General features: G+C 43.7%; 1 protein-coding gene across 2 annotated transcripts in view; it reads left to right on the plus strand.

Moving 5' to 3' along the window:
* LOC309340302 (phospholipid-transporting ATPase VA-like) overlaps positions 1-26,813 on the plus strand; it is an 81,839-nt gene that overhangs the window by 40,132 nt on the left and 14,894 nt on the right. For both annotated transcript variants that reach the window (XM_081858993.1, XM_081858992.1), the window contains one exon: positions 14,096-14,300. In XM_081858993.1, coding sequence (XP_081715119.1) covers positions 14,096-14,300 — 205 coding nt within the window. The remainder of the gene's footprint in view (positions 1-14,095; positions 14,301-26,813) is intronic.

The raw sequence follows: 26,813 nt of genomic DNA on the forward strand, positions 1-26,813 counted from the left end.
ATCTGACCAATAGTGTTTCGCTTTGTTGTTGTTTTAAAAACTCACTTCAATGGACCTGTGCATGAATTGTCCATGATAGCAATGAGAACCAACACAGTAACTGCTCAACTATTTGGGGTCAGGGTTGTGGGGTTTGTTTGTTTGTCTGTCTGTCTGTCTGTTTGAGGGGGGAAGGATTGGTGCCTAAGAGCAAAATTAGCGCTCATATAGCCAACCTGATTTGCAAAATCCGTTTTCACCCGCAAGTATGGACTGTCATGGGTGAGATAAGTTTCAAAGTTTCTGTCTGAAAGCCCCATCCCTTGCCCAACAGCCCCACTTTGAAGAATATCAGATTTTAAAACAGGCTAGAACTGTGCTGTAAGAGAAACAGAGTTAAGCAATAACCTGGGGATTATAGGATTTATAATTCAGCTACATCTGAAGGATGCTGCAGCAGCTAACCTTGATACTGATACTTGTCAGAGTCTAGTTGTTTGGTTTTTATTTACGGACTTGGTGTTTTATGAGTAAAAAAATGAGGTGCCAGTTCTCATACATTGATAAAAGGGCTGTGGGTGCCAGCACAAAATGGCTTCTGTAACTAGTTCTTGTTGTTTGTCTCCCAGTGCCCCTGATTGAGGGGAACTGCAGGATATGAAAAATAACAAGTAAATAAATATTAATATTGCATCACCCAATGTGCATTTGGGGGTACATAGTTGCTGAAGTAATGTGTAGTTCTGCCTTATAACAAGTCTTCGTCTTCTCCTTCCACTCCACTCCCCCCCCCCCCACAAAAACAGTGTGGAAAAAAACAACTTTAGACTTTCAGCTGCTCTTGATAGCAGTGTGTAGCTGCAGGCTATTTATGTTGCCTTCACATTAGTATTCTTGTGGTATTGGGACAAGCAGTGATCTATAAAGTTAAGGACAGGCGCCATAACCCTCTGACAGCAGTTAAATCTGGAAGAGAGAAATTACAACACACTTTTATATGTCACGGTTACTGTATATTTAAAGCTTGGAACAAAATATTGCAGATTCACCAGTCTGGAATAAATGTTTCGGCCCCTTCTTTCTTTCTTAGCATTTTTGGGTGGACTGAAAAGCACTTTTTAAAAGTATTTATTCTCTTGGTTTATGTAATCCTACATCACAGCTTCTGGAAATAGACGTGAGTGACTTAAATACATTTAAATACTCACAGCCCATAGTAGGGCTGGGCAACATCTGGTTTTCAACAATGTGATATATCGCCAGCTAAACATCACAATACAGTCGTACCTTGGTTTTCGAACAGCTTAGTTCTCAAACGTTTTGGCTTCCAAACGCCACAAACCCAGAAGTGACTGTTTCGGTTTGCGAACTATTTTTGGAAGCTGAACGTCCAACGGGGCTTCTGCGGCTTCCGATTGGCTGCAGAAGCTTCCTGCAGCCAATCAGAAGCTGCACCTTGGTTTCCAAACATTTTGGAAGTCTAACGGACTTCTGGAACGGATTCCGTTCAACTTCCAAGGTACGACTGTATAGTAATATATTACAATGTCTGAAATCAGCTATATAGAGGCATTGGCTGGCTTCATGGATTTTCCTGCATGGTGATTTTTGCTGGCGCATGCTCTTGTGATTTGCTGCCCCTCTGCATGAGGCAGGGGATTGCTGAGCTGGCAGAGTTAAGAGGGGCTGCAGGAATCAAGAGAAGTGTTGGCTGCGCTACATTCCCCCCCCCACACACACACTGTGATTTTTGCATAAAACACACACACACGTGTCATACCCTGGGTTACAGACGCTTCAGGTTGTGTTTTTTCAGGTTGCGGACCCCCGAAACCCGGAAGTACCTGAACAGGTTACTTCCAGGTTTCGGCGGTCGCGCATGCGAGGAAGTGCTAAATCATGCTTTGCGCATGCGCAGAAGCGCCGAACCACAACCCACACGTGCGCAGATGCGGGTTGCGAACGCTGCGGGTTATGAATGTGCATCTCCCGCACGCATGACGTTCACAACCCAAGCGTCCACTGTATATTATGATTTGTGATTTGCCAGGTCAAAAATCATGAAACCGATACCATGATATGGATATCGTGGATAACCAGTTTTGGACCATATATCGCCCAGCCCTAGCCCACAGACTTGTCTCTTGTTTGTTAAAAAAGGGTGCTCATGACCAGGAAGGCTCAATAAAGCTTGAGGATGCCTCAGATTATCTGAATTTCATCAAAGGTTATTCTTTTGTTAGAGAGCATCTATAACGGCTAATATCTGTAACTGACTAGGTGACATTTCCTAAAACGCCAAAAGAAGTTGTTTACTGTCTGGCACTGAGCCTGGAAGCAGGGAGAAAATCAGTAGTTGTGTTTCAGTAAAAGTCTCTACCTTTTACTTTTTAATTTTTTTCATGTTCAAGGATAATGCCAAGATGATCTTCATATGTTAAGCAATATAAAATGTTGCAAGTTGCTCTGGGTGAAAGGTGTTTTCTTTTCAGATGCTTTATCCCCTCCCGATTCTCTCTCTCCACCGTTCCAATAGGTTTTTTTCAAGGGCTGTACAATGAGTCCCTTGGCTGACAAAAGGGAAAAAAAGCGTTAAGAAAATAATTCCAGGCATCTAGCATTTTGTAAAAGCGAACAATTGTGTTATTTCATCCAAGACAAGGTAGCTAGTTTTGTAAATTGTACCTCCCGCTCCCCACACCCCAAGCAAAAAGACAGCAAATTATTTTCTTTATAAATCTAAAAAAAAAAAAAACAACTGAGTCACTCAGGTTTCTTAGGTGCGAATTCTCAGATCAAATTGAAGTCAGCTGGCTTTACAAAAGGAAAATTAGCACTTTCAGAGACTCAGAAAGCCATTTAATAATGCGTTTAAGCCTTATTATTCCTACACACACCTTGTTCGCTTGATAGGTTAAATGTAAATTAACACCGAATTGCTTATCTTCTTTCCCTGTGGTTAATACCCAGGTATTTCTGAACAATGAAAAAAAGGATTTCTTTAAAAACACTCTCATTTTAATACTGATACAAGAAATGGATGCAGTAACTTTAGTCTTATATAGTCATCCTGCTTTTTAATAAACTTTTTTTTCCTCTGGCAAGTCTTTTATCTGATTAGAAAACCGATTCAGCCTTCTCCGATGAATCATGCATTGAGAGCACGTTGCAGTTTGTGTTGGAATAGAGAAATACACTTGACATGATGTAAATTTCTGAAGCTATAACTTCCTCTACACATTCCTCCTGAAAAGCCACAGCCCTGTTTTCCCCCAGCTTTTCCCACAGGCCTGGAGTCAAGAACTATTTTAGTATATGGTAGCCAGGAAATGTAATGAGCATGTCATGGCCACTTCTAGGAGCCCTATCAGGCATTACTGGGATGAATTTGTTGGTTTACAGGAGTCCAGTTGGGGGAAGCAGTGTAAGAGTTCAGGAATATCGGCCACACCGACCTTTGCTATTTAAAGACGTGTTTCAGAACACTGGAGATCAAAGAAAAGTCCCATGGACGGTTTTCACAATGAGGGGAAGTCAACAATGGGGCACCCATAGAACTCTATTGGGACTGGTGTTTATTTTATTTATTAATAGCTGATCTTGAGTTAGAAGGCGACAATGGGGAATGATCTTTGTTTTGTTCTTTAAAGGTAATGAAGCGCCTGAAAGTCTTTGTATCGGCGCAAGTTTGGATAGATTGGCTAGTGTGCCACATTGGGTTTTTTTAAAAAAATGGATTTTGTGGTTGTGGACATCGTTGGGAATCTGAGGTGAGTTACCCACGCAGCGGAAGTTGTCCCCAGTTCCAGTCACCACACAGAGTTTACTGTTGCAGCGGATAAGGCTTCAGTAATACAGTTCCGGATGTTGATATATACAGCTAGCTTGTAGGCGTTGCAGTTATAGATACAGACAAGTAGAAAGTATTTCTGTTGCTCCAGCAATTTAAGATGTAGCAGAGTCTGACTCTTCTCAAGACTGACACAGCACAAGACCTTGAACCTATTGAGCCGACATGCCATAATCATATATATAGTCAGCACTGGGCCATTGCCATAGCAACTGGCTTAGCTTACCTAGCACCCATTGTCTTATTTCATCCATGGGGTGATTTAAGCTCATGAAGGAGCTTTCTCCATGACGAGTTCCTCTAACACACATGACCCTCCCCTCAGATTTTAATCCAGGTTGGTAAAGAATGGACCGATCCTGTGCTGGAGTTGTTAAGAGTATTGACCTGGGAGGCCAGGGTTCAAAGCCCCACTCAGCCGTGAAGGTCACTGTGGATTTTGGGCCACTCACTTCCTCTCAGCCTAACCTACCTCGCAGGGGTTTTATGAGGATGAAGTGAGGGAAAACCATGCGTGCTGACTTGAGCTCCTCTGAAGAAAGGTGGGGTATATATTCAATACACACTCTTCCCGCCCCGTCCCTAACCAGATCCCAAACTCTCTCAAACTCTGTGCCATGCCCCTACCCAATCACCCCATTTATCTTATTGCTGCTGTTGCTTTGATGGCGGAGGCAAGGGGACAGGAAGCAACGGAAGGAAGTCTCACATCTAATTTGTGCCTAGTGAAATGAAGTTTTCCAAAGGGCTTTGCAAACATTGCAGTAGCTCCTGGAGAAATTGCATTTCCTGGCACCAGCAGGGAAAGAGACCTCTCTCCCGCTAGCCGCCATTTGCCATCAAGGTGAGAGGGGTTTGGGGGACTGCTGAGTTTGCGGGAAGGAAGGGGTTTAATGGGCTCAGTCTAAATTCATTTTGGCTTGGAAATAAGCCGATCCGTTTCCTGGTTTGGGTGGAGAAATAGCTTGGCTTATTTCTGAGCTAACCGGATTAAATCAAAGGGGAGATTACTCATCGCTAGCATCAAACAGGATAAAGGAATAACATTAGTAGAGGGAGATCCCACACACACACACACACACCTTTACCAGTGTAAATAATTACCTTTACTTTCAGTAATCCTACCTCTTGAAATAATAGAGTGAACGTTTTATTCTGGAATAGCGATGGGGTTACAGAATCATGTCTATGTGTGTGTTTGAAAATTTTGGATTGTTAAAAAAGTGATCCTGGAAGTGTGGCTTAATGTGCAAGTGAAAATATAAATTGTGTTCTTTTTCTTTGCATTATCGTCGTCATCGTTACTATTTGCTCCCAAGCTGATTTCAACTTAATTGTAGGGAACTGTAGGATACAGTTCATTTAAAGCCCCAGTACTGATATTTTATTAAGAGTAAGCCCCATTTATTCGCGTGGAACTTACTTCCTAATAAATGTGCCTAGGATTTCAGTCTAATGATTTTCTCTTACCCCTTTCCTGTGAACTGCCCTGAGACCTCTGGGTATAGGGCGGTATACAAATTTAAATAAATAACAATATTTATATGAGTTGAATTTAAGACATGGCGTGTTTCAAGCAAAGCTTTTGTTGATTTTTATTTATTATGCCGTTAAATTCTTCAGAGGTTGTTTTTCTGGCTGCAGTTTTAATTTCTGAAGGCCACCAGTGCTGGTATTTACCTCCCTTGGGTGAAAGAACAAAGCATTTTGCCTCTTTTGAAAGGAAGGCCAGTGTTGCTTCAAAAGATATCAAACAGGCAGTGGTTGGGTGGGGTTCAGGAACCTACTTGCACTTTGATTTTGAAGGGTGTCAGAGTCTTCTACGTGCCACTGAGGACCTGCTGAATAATGTGCTGGCGCATTATATTCAATGGATTTCTGTGATAACAAGAGAGTGGTTCTTCCTATATGTTGCTAAGCTCTTTGGATAGTCAGATTTCTCCCTCTCCCTCCCTCTCTCTCTCTCTTGTTTAAACCTTGAGATTTACAAAGCCTAAAACCAAAGCCCACCGTAAACTAAAATCAGGCTCTCATCTTTTATAGTACCCGAACACTGCAGAGAAGTACTTTAGGAGTGCTAAAAGCGAAATCCTAGTCAGCTCTTGAATTCTGAAGAATGTGCACATCTTCACTTCCAAATGAGTGATGAAGGCCAGTCAAGACAGCCTCACAATAGAATCAATTAGCTCAGTCAGCCAGGGCAGAAATTAATGGCTAGAACTTCTTTTTCTGTCTCTATTGTCCCTTGCTTTTATGATTGCGGGTTCATTTAACAGCGTTCAGGGTGAATGAAGAGAAAAGAATTGTAGCATACAAAGAACACACTTCAAAGCAGAGTTAGCCAACACGGTGCTCTCCAGATGGAATTGGACTACAACTCCCATCATGCTTGGCCATATAGGCCATGCTGGCCAGGACTGATGGGAATTGATGTACCAACAATATTGGCTGGGTGGGTAGCCTGTGGCCTTTCAGAGGTTGCTGCGCTCCCAACTCCCATCCTCCTTAGCCACCATAGCCAATTGCCATGGATGATAGGAGTTGTAGTCTAGCAACACCTGGAGGGCAATGTTCTCCCCACCTCTGCTTTGAACTATGTTCCATTGAAACAAGCTGACTTCCTAACCTGTGATTTGAAGCCGGCTTACTTCAGCTAAGCATAGCGAAGACTAACCACAGTTTGCCCACGTTCAGACATAATGTTAAGCTGTGGTTTGTCTCAAGCTTCTGAACTACTCTCAGCTAAACCGGAAGAGATGTGGGAAGGGAGACATGTAAGCTTTGTGCACCCAATAAGAAGCAGCTGTTTATTCCTGAGTCCAAACCAAGCCAAAGTATGTTTGCAGTGACTGTGTGTGTGTGTGTGTGTGTGTGTGTACACCAATGGTTGCTGTGACTTTTCCTGATTAGTATAAATGTTTGTGTATGTGTCACCGCGTGCTACTCTGTCCAAAGAAGCTGTGAGTAGATAGCTGAGCCTTCCTCTTGTTTTGGCATGTGGTCGGTTTAATGAGTCTTTAGATTCCGGTACTATTTTCTCTTGTGCGAAGGCATCCCCGAGTACTTCCTGCTGCAAGCAGTGCCTGATTGTGACAGCTACCAAACATGCAGGAATTTAAAAAGTCAGTTCGGCGGAAGCGTAGTGCTATGTGTGGAATATTGCTCAGCATGTAATATTTAAAACAATGGTCTGCTCAAGGCAGCGTCTGTCATAGATGTTGCATTCACGCTAATGCAATTTTTATGCGGGTCATAGGATGGCACTGCTGCAGTCATCCAGATCCCCCGCCCTCAGGTTGCTCCCAGGTAACCTGTTTATTTAGCCTTCAGCCTCATTTTTTACTTCTATTTAATGAGCACCCATTGTTTGTGGGGAGGCACTGCATCAACGCCAATGTTATTCCACCCCTTCCAGGGCATTTTTCTGTCACTTTCCTTATTGCAGAAAGTCTGCTGTTTGGGGGAAGTGGATTGTTGTGCAAGAGCTCCAAATCAGTGCTAATTGTGCAATCTGAATTTCCCAGTCTGTGATTGAATCCCACCTGAAAATAGCAACACTGAGTGCCCTGAGTATCGGCAACATTCCGGGGTACAGGAATTGGTATCGCAATAGATACACTCGTGAAAATTGATTGGCATAATTTGCAGACCGTTTCATCCTTGGCCAAAAAAAAATGCCCTCTCTTTCAGTGTTTTTAGTGTAGGGTGTTGTGAAAAGGGTATTAAAATGTGCTAATTGTGTTTTAAAAAATGAAATGGCACCCAAAGAGCAGATTGGACAAGTTCTTCTTTCTTGCCCTTAAAATGTGATGTCTCACTCTTCTTATTTAAAAATAAAATAAAAATCTTTAAATGTCTGGGAATAGCACACTCATTCTTCTGAACTGCCGCCTTTTCTTTGTTCTCTGAATTTTATTTATTTTAGAGATTTACACTCAGCAGTTCAAGCACTTCTTAGGGTGAAATGACTTTGAGGAAACCCAACCATATATTTATTCGTAGAGGCCACAGCTCTAGCAACAAACTTGAACCAATGCACATAGTTGCCATCAACTGCATGCACAGTATATGAACCTATGTCCCACATCCTTGGACTTCCTGCCTATCTACTGATTTTCAGAGTTGATGTAAACTGGGCCTCCACACGATCCCTGTATGTCCAGATGGTGCCTGTCTCTTGAGCCACATTGGTTCTCAGTGGTGTTACGACTGTGGAAATAGACACCCTCTAATGCAGAATTGATTGTGTGGCGGTCTGTTTCACAAGGACTTCCCTTCACACAAATTACCCAGTGCGCAAGGAATGGTGCCCATGCGCTCTACATGTGATTACCATCGTGTGTGGGACAGTATATCTTCACAAGCCATTTACTTCAAAAGCTGCAGATGCCATGTTTCATTCATACAAAACATGAAACAAGCCCTGCTGGGCCAGTTTATCTAGTCCAGTGTTTTGTTTGCTACATTGCCCAGCCAGATGTCTCGGGGAAGCTCCAAAAGAGAGATAATCAGGTTTATGATCAAAGCCCAAGGAGCACTTTTGCTAGTTATCTTCAGCCCTGCTCTGGATCCAGTTGTGCAGTATTCTTCTTTCCTTATTTGGCAAAGTGTGCTCCACATTTCCTCTTACAGCTGTCCTTTTAATGCCACTGCTACTGCAAAAAAATTTTTTAATGGCCCACGATTTGCAAACATACTAATTTAACCTGAGAATAGTGGAAAATAGTATTGTTTTGCTGTTTTGTTTTACTTATTTGCTTGTTTTTATCCTGTATTTTATTCTGTGAACCGCCCTGAAATCCTATGATGAAGGGCAGTACAGTGGTACCTCTGGTTACATACTTAATTCGTTCCGGAGGTCTGTTCTTAACCTGAAACATCACTTTAGCTAATGGGGCCTCCCCTTGCTGCCGTGCTGCCAGAGCACGATTTCTGTTCTCATCCTTAAGAAAAGTTCTTAACCCAAGGCACTATTTCTGGGTTAGTGGAGTCTGTAACCTGAAGCGTATGTAACCCGAGGTACCACTGTACCGGGTATATAAATCTAATGAATACAATATTTTATATGGTGTACACAGCTCTTTGCTAAGTGGTGCTGTCAGCATCTGCTTCTGAAATCGCCCACTGCGCTGTGCCTCTCTCCTCCCATCCAAGAATGAGAACCAATAGCTGGGATGCAAGGCCAGGTGTGTCCTGAATCTGGGAGGAAACTGAGAGCTACAGTGTAAGAACATAAGAACTCTGCTGCATCCTACCAAAGGCCCAGCTAGCTCAGCAGCCCATTTCCCACAGTTGCCAACCAGATGCCAAAGGGAAGCTCACACGCCACATGAGCACAACAGCCCTTTCCCACTCCTGTTCCCCAACAACTGAAGTTCAGAGCACTGTTCGAAAGTAGCCAGTGCCAGACGCATTTAGCACGTAGCTGTCAATCACTTGTGACCAAGTAAAGATGCTTGGGTGCCAGGATGGTGCCTGACATCTCCACCATCTGGAGGTGCATGTCTGGGGATCCTTGGACCTTGACTGTTTTCACACACTAATACCCCATCCTGCAGAATTCATATCTAATCCGCACAATCAGAATGAATTTCAGAAACCAAAATGCTTTTTCTGTGCAGCCTAAGCCAGGACCAGGAGCAGTCGCCATTAAGAAAAAGAATTAGGCATAGCCCAATATTTATGTGGACTGTCCCTGGATCAAGTGCCTTTTTTTTCTTTTAAGTTGTCAGAGTTCTTAACCCAGCTCAAGGTTAGCCAGATGTTAAACTGAGAATCAATCACAGCCAGTCCATCGTTTGAAAAATAAGACTTTAGAGCTGTCTTGCCCCAAAGGGCAACTTTGGTGACTGTAACCTTGGTTTCAGGAGCCATTTGGTGCCTAGCTCATATATCCGAGTTTCTAACACTGGTTCAGAGGTGCGCTGGTACTGATCCTGGAGGGTAGGATGCAGCCATCATGACGTGTAGCTGTTGGCAGGCTTCTCCTCCATTAATTTCTCTAACCTGCTTTCAGAGCTGCCGTGAGTTGGTGGACATCGCCAAACCCTGTGGGAACAGGTTCCAAGGTTTATCTGTGTGCCGTGTCAGCGATGGGGAACTGGCAGCCCTCCAGAAGTTGCTGGACTCCAGCTCCCATCATCCCTGATGTTTGGACATCCTGGGTGGGCTGATGGGAATTGTAGTCTGACAGCCCCTGGAGGGCCCAGAGGTGTCCTGCCCCTGCACCATTATGGGAATAAGCACTTCTTGTTGTCTTGTCTGCATATTGTGCTATTCAGCTTTGTTGGGTGACCCTCAGTTCTAGTATCAGAAGAAGAAAGGGAGAAAAACTTCTCTGCCCATTGCATTGTAGTCAGCCTGGCTAAGCTACGCCAGATCAACATTTTACTTAACTACCCCTGCTTTCTCTTTCTTTCTCATGCCCCATTCCACTTTTATGGTTTCCTTTCAGTTTCTACAAATGGGCATTCTAGGCTGCACTTTCCTGCACATCCTCTTCCCCATCCTTCAGCGAAGGATATCACAGAGCTGTAACTCTGAAAGGTATGGTCAGTGAAGTCCTATGGTGAGCCTGGTGGTCAACAAAAGAGGTTCAAAGACTCTCTCAAGGCAAATCTTTAAAAATGTAGTTTAAACACCGACAACTGGGAATCACAGGTCTGCGAGCACTTCAGTTGGAGAACAGTCTTTACCAAAGGTGTCATGGGCTTTGAAGACGCTCAAACTCAGGATGAAAGGGAGAAACGTGCTAAGAGGAAGGCATGCTTGGCAAATCCACACCGTGATCAACTCCCGTCCGGAAACCTATGTCCCCACTGTGGAAGGATGTGTGGATCCAGAATTGGCCTCCACAGTCACTTACGGACTCATTGTTTAAACCGTGTTTATGGAAGACAGTCTTACTCAGCTACAAGTGATCGCCAAAGAAGAAGAAGAAGGTACAGCAAGGTTGCCAGGTTGGCCAATAAGTGGAGCTGTCAAACTCCTCTACAGGCAAATGTAGTCTTACAGTTCCCAAGGGCAAATTGTACTCCTTGTTTTAACCCAGGTGTAACCTGGGTAGGCAAAGTTGGGAGAAAGGAAGTGGCATGTGGCGGTGCTTTTAACACTCTTTTTATTTTTTTTAAAAAAAGCACAGAATGTGCAAAAGCTGCACGGAGGCAGTGAATGGATTGCAGAGCAGATGTGGCGAGAACATAAAAGACCTAAGAATATCATTTTCCCATACTAGATCTGTGTCTGCATTTTTAGCAGAATGCCCACAGTGACTCTGGCTTTGTGATTTATGCTGCAGCACATTGTAACGGTATATTTTTGGCTACCTCGACTATGTTTCGCGTCCACAGAGTTATTCACATTTTGTCCTTATAAGGAATAATGATTCATAACCAGAGGAATTGGGAGCTATTTTATACTGGAACTTTTTTATATCTTTTTAGGAAAATCCTACTCTCTTAGGTATTTCCTAAGGATGTTACCACATCACTTTGCTTGTTATTTGGGTGGAAATGTATGTTGTTGTTTTTATTGCCATGTCGCTCTGAATTTCCCTGATCCTTATCTGTCCTGGACCATGCCGCAGGCCAGGAGTTGTGCCTCCACAACTAGACTCTATCATAACTCAGATGGGGAACAGTAATTTGATACTAGAGAGATTCACCTCTGTTGACTGAGTTGTGGCTGTTCTCAACAATGGTGGAAAGATGGGGGGGGGCGGAATCTGGGACTCACTGTCCTCTGCTATTGTTTGCTTTGGGCTGCTCTCTCTCTCTCTTAGGTCTTGGAGGAGCAAAAGTTAAGGGAGGTCTTTCAGCCTTTCTTAGCTTCCTTTGTTAGATATTTGAAGCTACAATAGGGCTAGCTTCTACAACAGGGCTTGAAAATTGTGACTAGCATCATCCCTGACCAGGGTTGATGGGAACTGGAAGCCAACAACCTCTGGAAGGCACTAGGGCTGGGCCATGTATTGTCCGAAACTGGTTTGAAGTCCCTATCGTGATGTTGCTTTCGTAATTTTTCACCTGGCAATATATCACAAATCATGGTGTGTGGTTGTGCAATGCAAAAATCACAATGTGGGAAAAACCGTGAAGCCAACCAATGCTTTTCTTGATTTTTATAGTTCCTGTTAATTCTGCCAACTCCTCATACAAGGGGCAGTGAATCGAAAGAGTAGGCACTGGCAAAAATTGCAATGCAGGGAAAACCGTGAAACCAATCAGTGCCTCAAGGTAGCTCCATCTAGACATTGTGATATATTGGTATCACAGTGTTTAGCTGGTGGTATCTCACAGTGTTGAAAACCAGGTATCATCCTAGGAGGTGCACAGGTTCCCCATTAGTGCCTTGCATTAATGCCTTCCTTTCTATATGTGTCTTTTTTGTGCTTAAAAGAAAACAATTCAAAATTCTGCTCCCACGTAAATCAATTCTGTACCAGCAAATGCTCAGTTATTATGCAAATAGTGTTGGAGCAGGGACTTTTGCTAAGTATCTCTGTGGAGCACTAAAACTCCACCCCACGACCATCTGGAGTCCTCCAGTTGCTGGGATTAGCTAGGCATTGTTTAGATTCTTTCAAGTCTGTCTCTGCAGCCATACGGGCTAGAATTGTGCTATTTGAAAATGCTGAGCTTCTCAGGAACCTGAATGCTGTGCCTAGTACTTACATTCCATGCCTTTTCTACACCTCTACAGAACCACAGGATATGCTCAGAACTGGAATGTGTGTTTGGCAGCTGCTTCTTATTTAGAAACATGCCAAAGCGCTAGGCTGAAATACATTCCTTGGTTCCTCACATCTCCTCTATTAATCTTTCTCTCCTGTGTGCTTTCGCTGAAATATATGCATATAAATCAGTTCAGGAAACATGCCTCTTCCTCTTCATGCTGTGCCTGTCGTGGTGCTTTGCCTTAGATATTTTTTTGTACTGGGACATAAAGTCTCAACTCTACACCTCCAACTTAACTACTTTATCAGTAGGTTTCCAAGACTCTTCCTGAGTGTCAGCTGTGTTGTAAGTCAGCGTAGTGGCCACGTAAATTATGGATAGCTTTTTCTTTTTTCTTTAAGTTCATAAAACTATAGATGGGAGAGTCAGGGAACTGGTTTCTCACTCCTGAAACCCGCTGCACTGCTGGCATGTAATATTTGGACTTGCAACAGCACGGTCGCATTGTGCTGTGTATTCCCCATGCTGTATATTTCTTTGCTTTTCTGAGGTCTCTGTAGTTGAACTGACCCAGTACAATTCAGCTTACAGACGTTTCAGAAACGAGACAGCTGGTACAAACCTACTGGCATATGCTTCCTGCCAACGCTTCCTGATTTGTCTTCAGCCCATGTTTGGTACACCTGTCTCAGAGTACAGAAGGAGCTGGATTTTAGTTCTGGAGCTTTCGGGGTGAATGCAGTCTAAACAAAGTATAGCACACCCTCAAGGGGCGTGGGGTGTGTGCAACTGGCTAATGGATAGACTTGGACTTACCCAAGTGACAGATCGCAGGTTGGACCAACACCGGCGAACCAGAGCAGCGCATGGAAACGCCGTTTACCTTCCTGCTGGAGCGGTACCTATTTATCTACTTGCACTTTGACGTGCTTTCGAATTGCTGGATGCCTCAACTGGCAGAGTTCTTGCTTCTGTGCAACTCTCCAAAAGCACAGGAGGCCTCCCAAGGTCTAGAGCTGGTGTCTGTATGCGGCTTGGGTTCCCACGTTTACATTTTTCAAATGTGTTCCTTACATAGTCTCTTTTCCCTGCTTTGTTCCACCTTTCATGCTGCTACCCTGGCTGTGGGCATTCTGTGCTTTAGGTTTTTTCTCTCTGGGTCCTGTCCCATCATTCTAGCTCTGTAGCTACATTTCTCCCATTTCTTATTTCCATAGTGCCTGTGTGATTTTTTTTTAAAAAAATATTTTATTAATATAAATTCTCATTTTTTAAAAAAATGTAACAAAAGTTTTCAATACGCATCACTTATTCTGTTACCTTCTGTAGCAGACATAACAGTTTTAATTCCAAACTGACAAGCAACCCTCCTCACAGAAGTTGGACTTCGAACATTTCCGATGTGCTTCGTTCCTTGGGTATTGGTGTGTCTGTGAACCAATTGGTGTGAGAGGCTTCACTGCCACAAGCACAATGCAACACAGATGGAAGTCTGCCCATGTAACAAGTTGTAGTCTCTCAGGAGCTTTTGCCAGCTAGGCTGTACTTAGAAAACATTTCAATGCATTTCTTGTAAACATTTCTTGGCCAGGATTGAAAGGAAATACACCACCAGATACTGGAAAGAAGTGAAAGTCGGAGATTTCATCCAGCTGCGTTGTAATGAAATCATCCCTGCTGATATCTTGCTGCTTTCTTCGAGTGACCCCGACGGTCTGTGCCACATTGAAACCGCTAATCTGGATGGGGAGACCAACTTGAAGCAGAGACAAGTTGTAAGAGGATTTTTAGAGCTGGTAAGTTTACATATATTTTATATTGCTCTTTAACTGGTTTTTGGTAGTGGTTTTTTTTAAAAAAAAATGTTATATTGCTGTTCTTTTTAAACTGTGCGCTGCTTGGAGATTTTTGACATACAGTGGTACCTCGGGTTACATACGCTTCAGGTTACATACGCTTCAGGTTACAGACTCCGCTAACCCAGAAATAGTACCTCGGGTTAAGAACTTTGCTTCAGGATGAGAACAGAAATCATGCTCCGGTGGCGCGGCGGCAGTGGGAGGCCCCATTAGCTAAAGTGGTGCTTCAGGTTAAGAACAGTTTCAGGTTAAGAATGGACCTCCAGAACGAATTAAGTACTTAACCTGAGGTACCGCTGTATTAAGTGGTGTAGAAACGTTTTTTAATGAAAAGAATGTTTAATTTCATTCAGTGCCTTAAAATAAATGGTGCTTGTCAGTTGCTGGAAACCACAGGAGGGGAAAGTGTGTTCTTGTGCTTGTATCCTGCCTTCCTGTTTTCACAGGAAGTTGGACTGGATAGGCCATTGGCCCCATCTAGCAGGCGATTCTTTCGTTCTTGCCTTCTCTCGTTCTTGCCAGTGTTACAGAGCAAGAACTACTTGTTCCAGCAAGCTTGATGTTCTAACTCCCATCAGCCCCAAACGTAAGAGCTTGCTGGATCATGCCAATGACCCACTTGGTCCAGCCCTCTGTTCTCACAGTACAGGCATAGGCAAACTCCGGCCCTCCAGATGTTTGGGACTACAATTCCCATCATCCCTAGCTAACAGGACCAGTGGTCAGGGATGATGGGAATTGTAGTCCCAAACACCTGGAGGGCTGGAGTTTGCCTATGCCTGCCATAGTAGCTAGCCAGATACTCACAAGAAGCCGGAAAGCAAGACCTGAGCGCAACAGCACTCAGCCCATTAAAGAGCCAGAGATTTCCCATCCTGGATTTAGACCATCCTAATATGCAGAAGAAGAAGAAGAGTTTGGATTTGATATCCCACTTTATCACTACCCTAAGGAGTCTCAAAGCAGCTAACAATCTCCTTTTCTCTTCCTCCCCCACAACAAACACTCTGTGAGGTGAGTGAGGCTGAGAGACTTCAGAGAAGTGTGACTAGCCCAAGGCCACCCAGCAGCTGCATGTGGAGGAGCGGGGAAGCGAACCCGGTTCACCAGATTACGAGTCCACCTCTCTTAACCACTACACCACACTGGCTCTGCAGGCAATACTATTCATGTCTATTCAGAAGTAAGTCTCATTGAGTGGCATGGGACTTCTAAGCTAGCGTGCATAGGTTGTCCTCATGTGCTGCCAAGGCAGCATGCACAAACACACACACCCATGGCATTAACCTGGGCTTAAGGCTTTGAGAAATCTTGACAGTCCCTATAAACAACGCCTGAGAGTCTCGTCCAAGCATTAAAAGCGACTCCACCTTGCTTTCATGGATTTATGCCCATTTCTTGTGACAAAGCCTCTAGGGTTTCTGTTTGTTTTGGTTGATAAAATATTCACTTTGTACGGATTGTGGGGCTCTGAGGTCTCCTGGAAGATGGATTATGAAATCCCACCATCGAGCTACGTGGAGGCATGCAGACGCTGCATATCTGTGGCCGTGTTCAGCTCTCTTTTTTGCGGATCAGGACCACAGCTCAAAGAAAACAGAATTGCAGATTCAAAGAATTGTAGAGTTGGAAGGGACCCAAGGGTCATCTAGCCCAACCCCCTGCAATGCAGGAATCTCCGCTAAAGCATCCATGACAGATGGCCATCCAACCTCTGCTTGAAAACCTCCAAGGAAGGAGTTGTCCACCACCTCTTGTGGCAGACTGTTCCACTGTTGATCAGCTTTTACTGTCAGAACATTTTTCTGTATGTTTTGTCGGAATTTCCTTTCTTGTATCTTGAAGCTATTAGTCGTAGTCTTACGCTCTAGACTAGCGTTCGAAACTCCCATTGTTCTAGGCGCATTTTGCGACAGGGAATTTCATCAGCGTGAGCAGTCTCTGAGCTCTGGGCGCAGTACGGCGCCTAAGATTTCAAATTAAAACTGAAGAGTGGAAGGAGGAGATTTTTCTGCCCCCCCACTTCCAGCTACTCTCTGAAGACTGGAGAAGAGACCCTCTTAAGACTGTTAGGAGGGTGGGCAAGAGAAGGACTAGAGCATGTGAAAAATGAACATAATATTTTAGATGCAGTTCATTCATTTTCAGCTTTGAATTCTTGTTATTTTTTTTTAAAAAAAGTGCGTAGACATTCTGTTGTTGCGCCCATAACCTAGGATAAAGGTTTCATTTAGCTCCTAGCTTCTGCATATCTGTTTTTAACAGTGCTCCAGAGCAGGAGAAAACAAGCTTATTCCCTCTTCCACATGACAGCCCCTTGAAGATGGCTATCATATCTCCTCTCAGTCTCCTCTTTTTCTTAACAAGAGGTCAGAAGGTTTCCACGGGAGCACATTAGATCAGCAGCTGAATATCGGGAAAGGGCCGTTACGCTGCTTACGTGGCCGCAACTTGCTTTGGCGAACATCACAGACCTAGGAATGTTGTTTCATGAGGAAACAAAAGAATCTATTATGCTGCGTCCTATAGCAGTCATGTTTGGTCACATGGCCTATCACAAGTCAAGGGGCAGCGTGGTTTTTAGAAGAACCCCCCATTTAAGATATCAAAGAGTTTGTCACAGGGCTGCTGCATGCATTACACTCGAAGGGCACCAGCTCAAGTGCTTAGAAAACTATTAAACCGTTAGCCTTTGTCTCTAATGTTTTCAAGAGAGAGATGACCCTTCAATCAGGTTAATAAGCACTTCCGAGAGTCACTGGAGATACAGGTCTGAGCAGGGAATGCAATATATATTTATGTATTTGGCCAAGCAGTTATAAATATTAAAACTTTCACTTGTAACTAGAATTACATAAATGCAGTCGGATTGATTCGTAAGAACGCAGCCAGCCACAGGGAGCATCTCTCTCTCCTCACCTTCCTGCCACTTGGAAGGCAGCAGACAGACAACTCCACTGACCCCTGGAGTTGTGAACACTGTTCATTACATATTTCCAGGTCATATATTCTGAAACCGTTATTATGATGTGGACTTGAAACCGGTTTTGGACAAGGCATTGATACATTGCCCAGCTCTATTTCATATAATAGAAGAGGAAGAAATGGAGGCAGTGAGAGATTTTACTTTCTTGGGCTCCATGATCACCTCAGATGGTGACAGCAGTCATGAAATTAAAAGACGCCTGCTCCTTGGGAGAAAGGCGATGGCAAACCTAGACAGCATCTTAAAAAGCAGAGACATTGCCTTGCCAACAAAGGTCCATATAGTTAAAGCTATGGTTTTCCCACTAGTGATGTATGGAAGTGAGAGCTGGACCATAAAGAAGGCTGATCGCCGAAGAATTGATGCTTTTGAATTATGGTGCTGGAGGAGACTCTTGAGAGTCCCATGGACTGCAAGAAGATCAAACCTATCCATTCTTAAGGAAATCAGCCCTGAGTGCTCACTGGAAGGACAAATCGTGAAGCTGAGGCTCCAATATTTTGGCCACCTCATGAGAAGAGAAGACTCCCTGGAAAAGACCCTGATGTTGGGAAAGATGGAGGGCACAAGGAGAAAGGGACAACAGAGGACGAGATGGTTGGATGGTGTTCTCAAAGCTACCAGCATGAGTTTGACCAAACTGCGGGAGGCAGTGGAAGACAGGAGTGCCTGGCGTGCTCTGGTCCATGGGGTCACAAAGAGTCGGACACGACTAAACGACTAAACAACAACCAGGGTCCATACTGGCAGTAAGTAGTTGGGCTGCCTCAACACTGTCGTTCTACCAAGTTTCAACGTCACCCTTATTGCTAGTTTTGTCTTTTTCAGAATTGGCCTCCCTCTGGCTGAGGATTTTTCATACACCAAACCAATTTCACACATGCGCATACACACACAAGTGTGTGGAGCTTAAGGATTTACTAAGCCCAAAATCTGAAGAAGTACATCACCTAATCAGCAGCGCCTTTACTGGCAGCCGGAGATTATGGTCTATCTTCTAAATAGATATTTATTGTTCTGCAAGCTTACATAGTCTAAACGCAATGAATAAATGCATTTAAAAAGAGAGAGAGAGAGATCCAGCAGAGAGTGTGAAACCTTCCTGCAAATTGCCAGTGTCATAACATGTATAGAAAAGCTGAGTCTTGGGTAGAATGAGCGGTATTCAACAAAGTTTTACTTAAAAGACCCACTGACATTAATGAACATGCCTGGGTTAGGCCTTTGGCTGATTAATATTCTGCAGCCTTTTAAATGTGTCTGTGGGATGCGGGTGTGTTGTCATTGTTTTGCTGTTTTGTTTTAATTACTTATTTGTTTCTATACTGTGTTTTATTCTGTGAACCACCCTGAGATCTTATGATGAAGGGTGTTAAAACACATAATAAAAATGTTAATAGGCCTTCTTTGAGTATATATAGATATAAAGTACAACAAAAGTAGTAAGTATAACCAATATAAATGCATGCACAAATAGAAAAATTAAAATGAAGATACAATGGGGAGGGAAACCTAAAAGCTAAGCCTTTGGTTCAAATCTCTTTGGTGGCACGAATTAGGCAAGCAGCCCTTTCTCCTTGTGTCTCCTGTTTGTAATATTAAAAAATTGTAATATTGACTTGAGTTAAAGGACTGTTGTTAGGATTACTGAGATTATTCAAGTTCAGTGTTTTGAACATTCAAAATGTGTTTTATGGGTTGGATCCAGACTTCAGTCCTGCTAGTAGGAGCATCTCCCCACACTGTTGAGTATTATGAGGTGTCGGAGGTAGAACTGTGGGTGACGCTGTGGTCCAAACCACTGAGCCTCTTGGGCTTGCTGATCAGAAGGTTGGTGGTTCGAATCCCCATGATGGAGTGAGCTCCTGTTGCTCTGTCGTGGCTCCTGCCAACCTAGCAGTTCGAAAGCTCGCCAGTGCAAGTAGATAAATAGGTACCACTGTGGCGGGAAGATAAACGGTGTTTCTGTGCACGCTGGTTTCCGTCACTGTGTCCCATTGCGCCAGAAGCGGTTTAGTCATGACCCGGAAAGCTGTCTGTGGACAAACGCCAGCTCCCTTGGCCTGAAGCGAGATAAGCGCTTACCATAACCGTCCAGGCATCCTCTACCTTTATTCTTTACCTGCAGCAGGAGGGGGAAATTGGCAAAAGTCACATTCCCCCTTCCACAATGGGATCCCTCCCCTGGATCCTAAGCCATCTGCAAATGGAAGGGGCCTGTCAACGGAAGATGATGTCTGGATCCGACCCATCAAATTAAAAACATCATAACCAGTGCTTTTTTTCAGAGGGTAATCAAGGGTACACAGTACCGGCAACTCTTTCTGTTGTTGAAAAAAAGTGGCACTGATTGTAACAACTTCATGGTGAGCATCGGCACCTGTTTTTCTAGGGAAAAAGCACCGATTATAACCCTGCTTGTGTGTGAATGCTTTTGTCATGTACCCTGCTGAACGGTAAGCCACAGTCTGGTCACACTGTGAAACCCAGCATACAGCCAATCATAATCATCATTCACAAAAACCAAATCAAGATGATGGGCCAATAATCAACCCAGTTTAAAAACCAGTCAGGTCGGATGGCTTTGTTTGTTGTGAAGCAAATGTTGTGTTTTAATGAAGCAGAGTGAGTACAGAGAAGCCATAATAGTTCCTCACAGAGAGGAAAACTACAGTGGCGTGAGGAAAAACAGTTTTCCTTCAGTAATGCGAATCCATGCTTGTTTCTGGCCTGCCTTGATTTTATCGATTCATTTGTGGAATCCTGCGGATGCGATTGTTACAGTGCGCTGCTGGGATGCTAATAAATATAGTTTCTCCGTCAGAAACAGATCTAATCTTTTTCCTAGCGAAGTTTGCTGCCTGTAATTACATGTCCCTTGTTGATACTCAACCAATGAAAGTAGTCACTGATGCCAGGCACAATTTTAATTTCATAAACTGTACTGCCAGTTCTCCAACCTCTCAGAAAATTCCATTTGAATATATAAATATTGTGTACAACTTCGCCTGCCTGGTAGGTTTGCAAATAAGAGACCACTCAAGGAAATTGGGGAGGGGAGGAGAGAGAGATATTATGTGCATAATTGCAGTTTAAGGATCTGATGTTCTGGAGTCCAGTCAATTTTTGAAGTGCTGTTGCTGGGGAGCTGAGTTTACAGCTCTCTTTCCTTACCTCGCCAAGAATATTTTTGGTGGGGATGAGAGGTGGGGAAGGAGCCAAAGTTCGAAAAAAACATAACAAAAAGAACCATAGTTAACAAGTAGCCTTTATTTCAAGTTAGTTATGTGAGGAAATGTTTAGAAATGGTTTAATTTAGCATGAACAAAATCAGCTCTGTTTTAAAACTTTAAAAAAAATTAAATAAATTAAGAATATGAGGAGACACCCACAAGAAAAAAAAAAAACCTAATAAAATACAGTGGGACCTCGGGTTACATACGCTTCAGCTTACAGACGCTTCAGGTGACAGACTCCGCTAACCCAGAAATAGTGCTTCAGGTTAAGAACTTTGCTTTAGGATGAGAACAGAAATCGTGCTCCGGCGGCGCAGCAGCAGTGGGAGGCCCCATTAGCTAAAGTGGTGCTTCAGGTTAAGAACAGTTTCAGGTTAAGAACGGTCCTCCAGAACAAATTAAGTACTTAACCCGAGGTACTACTGTAGCCCCAGGATTTAGGGCCCGTTTGCAAATACAGTTGGCATATTACTGTACCTGCATCACCTACACCCAACTTATTATTATTATTATTATTATTATTATTATTATTATTCATTCATTCCCCTCCCATCTGGCTGGGTTTCCCTAGCCACTCTGGGCAGCTTCCAGCAAAATATTAATATGGGAGGGAGCATTTGTTTGAAAGCACCGTTGTGGGGAAATCAGCTTTCCTAACAATGTAGCATGTGTCGAGGTGCGGGGAAGGGGGACCTCAAACTGTGAAGTAGCCTGCAAGTATAGCCATTTGCAGACTGTTACTAGAGGGTTCCAAAACTGAGAGAGAAAGCATTGGGAATTCTTGTGCTTGGATCCAAAGTGGTTCTCTGAAGAGACACGGGCAAGAGAGATGCTCTTTAAGAACCTTGTTCTGTGGAAGCACTGAACTGCACCACTGCACCTGCAGCCAGTTTTCATTCAAATAAACACAGGCATATATATATATATATATATATATATATATATATATATATGAGAGAAATGAGGGAGGTAAAGAGGACAGAGATGAATAACTAAACTTACTAAAGCTTGTTTCTATATTTTACTTATTTAATTACCCCATTCGTACCCCATTTTTCCTTCAAGAAGCTTGAGATAATGTAGGTGTTTCTCTCCGTCCTCGTTTTAATCTCACAACAACCCTGTGAGGTAGGTTAGGCTAAGAGATAGTGACTGCTAAGTGCAGTACAGGGGTGCCAACTTGAATAAAATAATGGGGGGCAGATTAGCCCCACCTTGCATAATTGATCACATGACGCAATGCATGCACACCATTTGAATGGCAATGCCCATCAACTTGGTGGGGGGGTGGTCCCCTCAAATATTTTATTGGGGGGTCCCAAAGACCCCTCGGCCCCTAGGAGTTGGCGCCTATGGTGCAGCGTTTCTTAAACTTGGGTTTCCAGCTGTTTTTGGACTACAACTCCCATCATCCCTAGCTAGCAGACCAATGGTCAGGAGAGTGATGGAAATTGTAGTTTCAACACAGCTGGAGACCTAAGTTTGGGAAACACTGACCTAGTGGGTGGCGATCAAAATTCAGGCTTCCTAGTTCATCACTCTAACCCAGTTGCAAAAGACCTGTGGCCCTCCAGATGTGTTAAGATTCCAACAACATCTGGAAGACCACAGGTTCCCTGTGCCTACCCTAGCCATTTCACCAAACCGCTTTGAATTTAGAAATTTAATAAAAGGAGTATGTTCTTAGAAGAAGCTCATTACTAGGCTGCTAGAACCATGATCTTCAAGAGACGAGCGTTCCTTAATTAAACAATTGGTTTTATTATAATCTGCTCAATATTATATGTGTGGAAATTATTCCTTTTCAGGAACTGCACTGACTAGTTCATCTTCAGAGACACACTCAGGTCTGACTCAGACAGTTACAGCCCACGGGGTGTTCTCCCTGCGAAGGGAAAGTCTTAAGCACTGACGTTAGGCTGTGGAAATAAGTGAAATGAGCAGTTGAATGTTCAGGGAACATGAGAACAAATTCTAATGAATAGCAGAAATTTGAAGAATGCAGACGGGATATTTATAGAGTAGAACAAGTTCAAAGACACTAATTTGGACAAGGTAGTCTGTGAAGCAGTTATATGAGCGGAACCAAAATACAATAGTGTTCAGTGTGACTTTTGCCTGAGTGGAGGGGCTTCGGTGAGATCAGAATGTTGCTTTGTTCGAGACCCTTCACATATTACTCACAATGAAGGGATATACTAGGGAGCGGGGCTGTGCTCCTGGCCCCATCTTCAAGTGCCCGTGGGTCATGGTGGTTGTCTGCAAGGAAGAACCCAAGCACAAGCAGCTGCCTAGGCCTAGGCTTCTATGCAACCTTATTCTGAAGCTAGAGCTGTTAGGCGGCTAGATGTCCGCAGTTTTGATGTCCGTGTTGAAGCAAAGGTGATAAGGTTTGTGTGGAGCCAAAACATGAGCATGATTGCGCACCTGGCAGTGGCGGGTAGCACCTAGGGACTCCGCAGGCAGAGGGGTCTGGTGGCATGCAGCCCCCCTCAATTTTGCATCACTGGGTCAAGTTGAATGAATTAACAAACCGTTTTAGCTTAAGGAAATAGGCACTTAATTGCTACTGTTCTGAATTCTGTCCTGCTATTACAGTGGTACCCCGGGTTACATATACTTCAGGTTACATACACTTCAGGTTACAGACTCTGCTAACCCCGAAATAGTGCTTCAGGTTAAGAACTTTGCTTCAGGATGAGAACAGAAATCGTGCTCTGGTGGCACGGCAGCAGCAGGAGGCCCCATTAGCTAAAGTGGTGCTTCAGGTTAAGAACAGTTTCAGGTTAAGTACGGACCTCTGGAACAAATTAAGTACTTAACCTGAGGTACCACTGTATCTTACATTGCGGGTCATGCAAATAACTGTTCCAAATAATGCTTTTTATAGGGTAGGGTAGGGTAGGGTAGGGTAGGGGGCTCTGAGAATGAGTTTATAGAATCAAGGGAGCAGCAGTCTGAAGGAGCTAGAACAATGTACACATTTTGCTCCCATTAGCCAGCTGTGGAGAGACAGAACTGGCACAAATTCAAACATATTTTCCCCACAGAAGCCTCTCCTAAATCAAATTTGTCCAAATATACACTTAGAGCTTGCCACTAGCTTGAAAAACTCTGCTTTGGGTCACCGGCAGGCTCTCCAGCAGCCTTCAGAGAGAGGCCACACGTTCTTGAACACTGTCAGCTCTTTAAATCCCAGTGAAATCAGTGGGGTTTCAGCTGCACAGCATTGCCACAGTCAGTTGGGTGTGTGTATGTGTATTTAAGAAAATATTGTGATATCTTTATTTTTATATACTGCAGAGAACTAGGGATGTAAATATTTTCCACCGGTATAGGTTAAAGTTTTCAAAACACTATAAATCATTCTTATGAAACCTGACTGGAGCAAGCAGGGAATAGATCAGCCCTGCCGCTCTTCCTGGCGTGGCTGACAAAATATTTCCAGCTCGCATAAAACATTCCATAAGCAATTACTGAGGGTGTGGCGGCCAGGCCAGCTGCCCTGTAATACTGAAAACACATGGGTCCATCTTTCGCGGGCTTAGGCAGAGAGAGCTGGAAACCTTTGCTGCGACTTGAATGCAAGAGGAGCTGGATAATGTTTAGTGCAAGGGTGGCCAACAGGGTGCCCTCCCTCCCAGCTTGCATGGCCAAGAGCAGAGGGCAAATGGGAGTTGCAACCCAACATCTATAGGGCACGCTGCAAAAAAGAGAATGCAGGACTTATGCACAACTTTCTGTATGACTTGCTGCCCTAAGGATTCGGCAGGCTGCTGTAAATACAGTCGTACCTTGGGAGTAAAACGGAATCCATTCTGGAAGTCCGTTTGACTTCCAAAACGTTCGGAAACCAAAGTTCGGCTTCTGATTGACTGCAGGAAACTCCTGCAGTCAAACAGAAGCCACGGAAGCCCTGTTGGACATTCAGCTTCCAAAAAGAGTCCGCAAACCGGAACACTCACTTCCGAGTTTCCAGCGTTCGGGAGCCAAAACATTCGAGAACTAAGCTGTTCGAAAACCAAGGTGCTACTGTACTGTAGTACTAATTGGGGTGGAGTGTGACTGGCAAGCAAGGCAAAGCCAAGCGGTTTTCTTTCCTCCCCCCCCCCCATGTTTTTTAATTGATTTTCAAACAATTTCAAAAATTCCTTTCCATTTCAGTACAATATTCCCTTAACATTTTGACTTCCCATCCTTATTCCATGATGTTTCTGTTCAAATCGTTCACCTACTGCCATAAATGCAGTATTTTTTTCCTATGACATTATACAGGGGTCAGCAAACTTTTTCAGCAGGGGGCTGGTCCACTGTCCTTCAGACCTTGGGGGGGTGGGGCAGACTATATTTTTTGGGGGGGGAGGGAATGAACGAATTCCTATGTCCCACAAATAACCCAGAGATGCATTTTAAATAAAAGGACACATTCTTCTCATGTAAAAACACACTGATTCCTGGACCGTCCACAGGCCGGATTGAGAAGATGATTGGGCCGCATCCGGCCCCCGGGCCTTAGTTTGCCTACCCATGATATATCCTACATTACATTCCTTTACCGTTCTTATTCCTTTGCTTATATTTCAAGTCCTCCTTGTGATTTAATTCAACTGTAATCTTTTCTCCGATAATCCGAAAAGGGTCTCCAGTCTTCCACAAACATTTCTTCCTTTTTGGTCTCTTGTTTTCGCCGTCACTTGCACGTAGTCCAATAATTTCAAAGTCCATTCCTCTTTTGTTGGAACTTCTTTTTTTCCCATTTATGTGTATACAGAATTCTGGCTGCCGTGGTAGCGTGAATAAACAATTTAACCAACAAGAAGTTGTAGTACGTTGGGTGGAGACTTGTAGTGGTCAGGAGCCCCCAGAAGGGGGTTCCATGTATAAGATAATGCAGAGACAGAGTCTTGGTCTATTTCATCTTGCCTGTTAAGAATGAAGGCACAAGGTGCTTACACTGACAAGGGGGTAAATGAAGATTTGAAGTTAGTGGTAGTCATATGTAAAATCTGTCCACTCCGTCCCACTTTCATGCTAATGCTGAAGATTTGATTGGTGAACTTCATGCAATTCTGTGTGTGTGGCAACTTTGCAAATCCTAGGGATGGAAAGATCTGTCGATTTCAGTTCTCATAGTATCTCAATTTCCCCCGTTTTAAATTCAGCTCCCCACATTTTGCAGCAGTATTTGGATTTTAAAAAGAAATCCGCACGAAAATTTGTAAGCATTATAGTGAGATTTTTTCCTAACAAACACATTTTCATATGCAGTTGCAACTAATGGAATGTGTGCGACATGGGAGGGGTTTTTCTAGGAAAAGTTTCCTTGTTACTTTGTTGGATGTTGTTTACATAATCTTGTTATATTTATAATAATAATAATAATTTATTTACGGCTATTAGCCCATAAAATATGTACAAACATAAAAGCACAGAAACATAAAAACCAATACAGTGGTGCCCCGCAAGACGAACGCCTCGCAAGACAGAAAACCCGCTAGACGAAAGGGTTTTCCGTTTTGGAGGCGCTTCGCAAAACGAATTTCCCTATGGGCTTGCTTCGCAAGACGAAATGTCTTGTGAGTTCCTGCGGGTTTTTCCCCCTTCCCCCCCCTTTTCCTAAGCCGCTAAGCCGCTTATCAGCTGATCCGCTGATAAGCCGCTTATCAGCGGATCCGCTAAAAGCCGCTAAACCGCTAATAGCGCTAATCCGCTAAGCTGTCAATGGGCTTGCTTTCCAAGACGAAAAAACCGCTATACGAAGGGCCTCACGGAACGGATTAATTTCGTTTTGCGAGGCACCACTGTACATCTAACAACAGAAGGGGAACACCACGATGCAAGGGTGGGTCATTGAGCAGTGACAAATAACAGCTTGGGGCCCGGAAAGATCCAAGGGACGGTTCACAGAAAAAGGAGAACTGGAGACGAGATCCGTCCTGCACTATCATCATAACTGTCCGATTAGTTTTTGTTGTTGATGTTGTTTTTTGGTGGTTTCTGTGTGTGAGATAACCGCATTCAGGAATCTCGCCACCTGCAGAGTTACAGAAGGATCTGTATCCTGCAAAAGCAGTGCGGCATGTGACTCAACAGGCCTGCCAACCAAGCGCAGTAAAGCAGGACCCAGGAATTTAGTCCTGGCTATGCTATGTAAGGGACAGTTGAACATTTGAACATTATATGTGGAAGTGTTATATTTATAGATCTGAAATGTTGCTTTTTGTATGT

The sequence above is a fragment of the Podarcis erhardii genome, assembly GCF_964252035.2.
Source record: "Podarcis erhardii genome assembly, chromosome: 4".
NCBI lineage: Eukaryota > Metazoa > Chordata > Lepidosauria > Squamata > Lacertidae > Podarcis > Podarcis erhardii.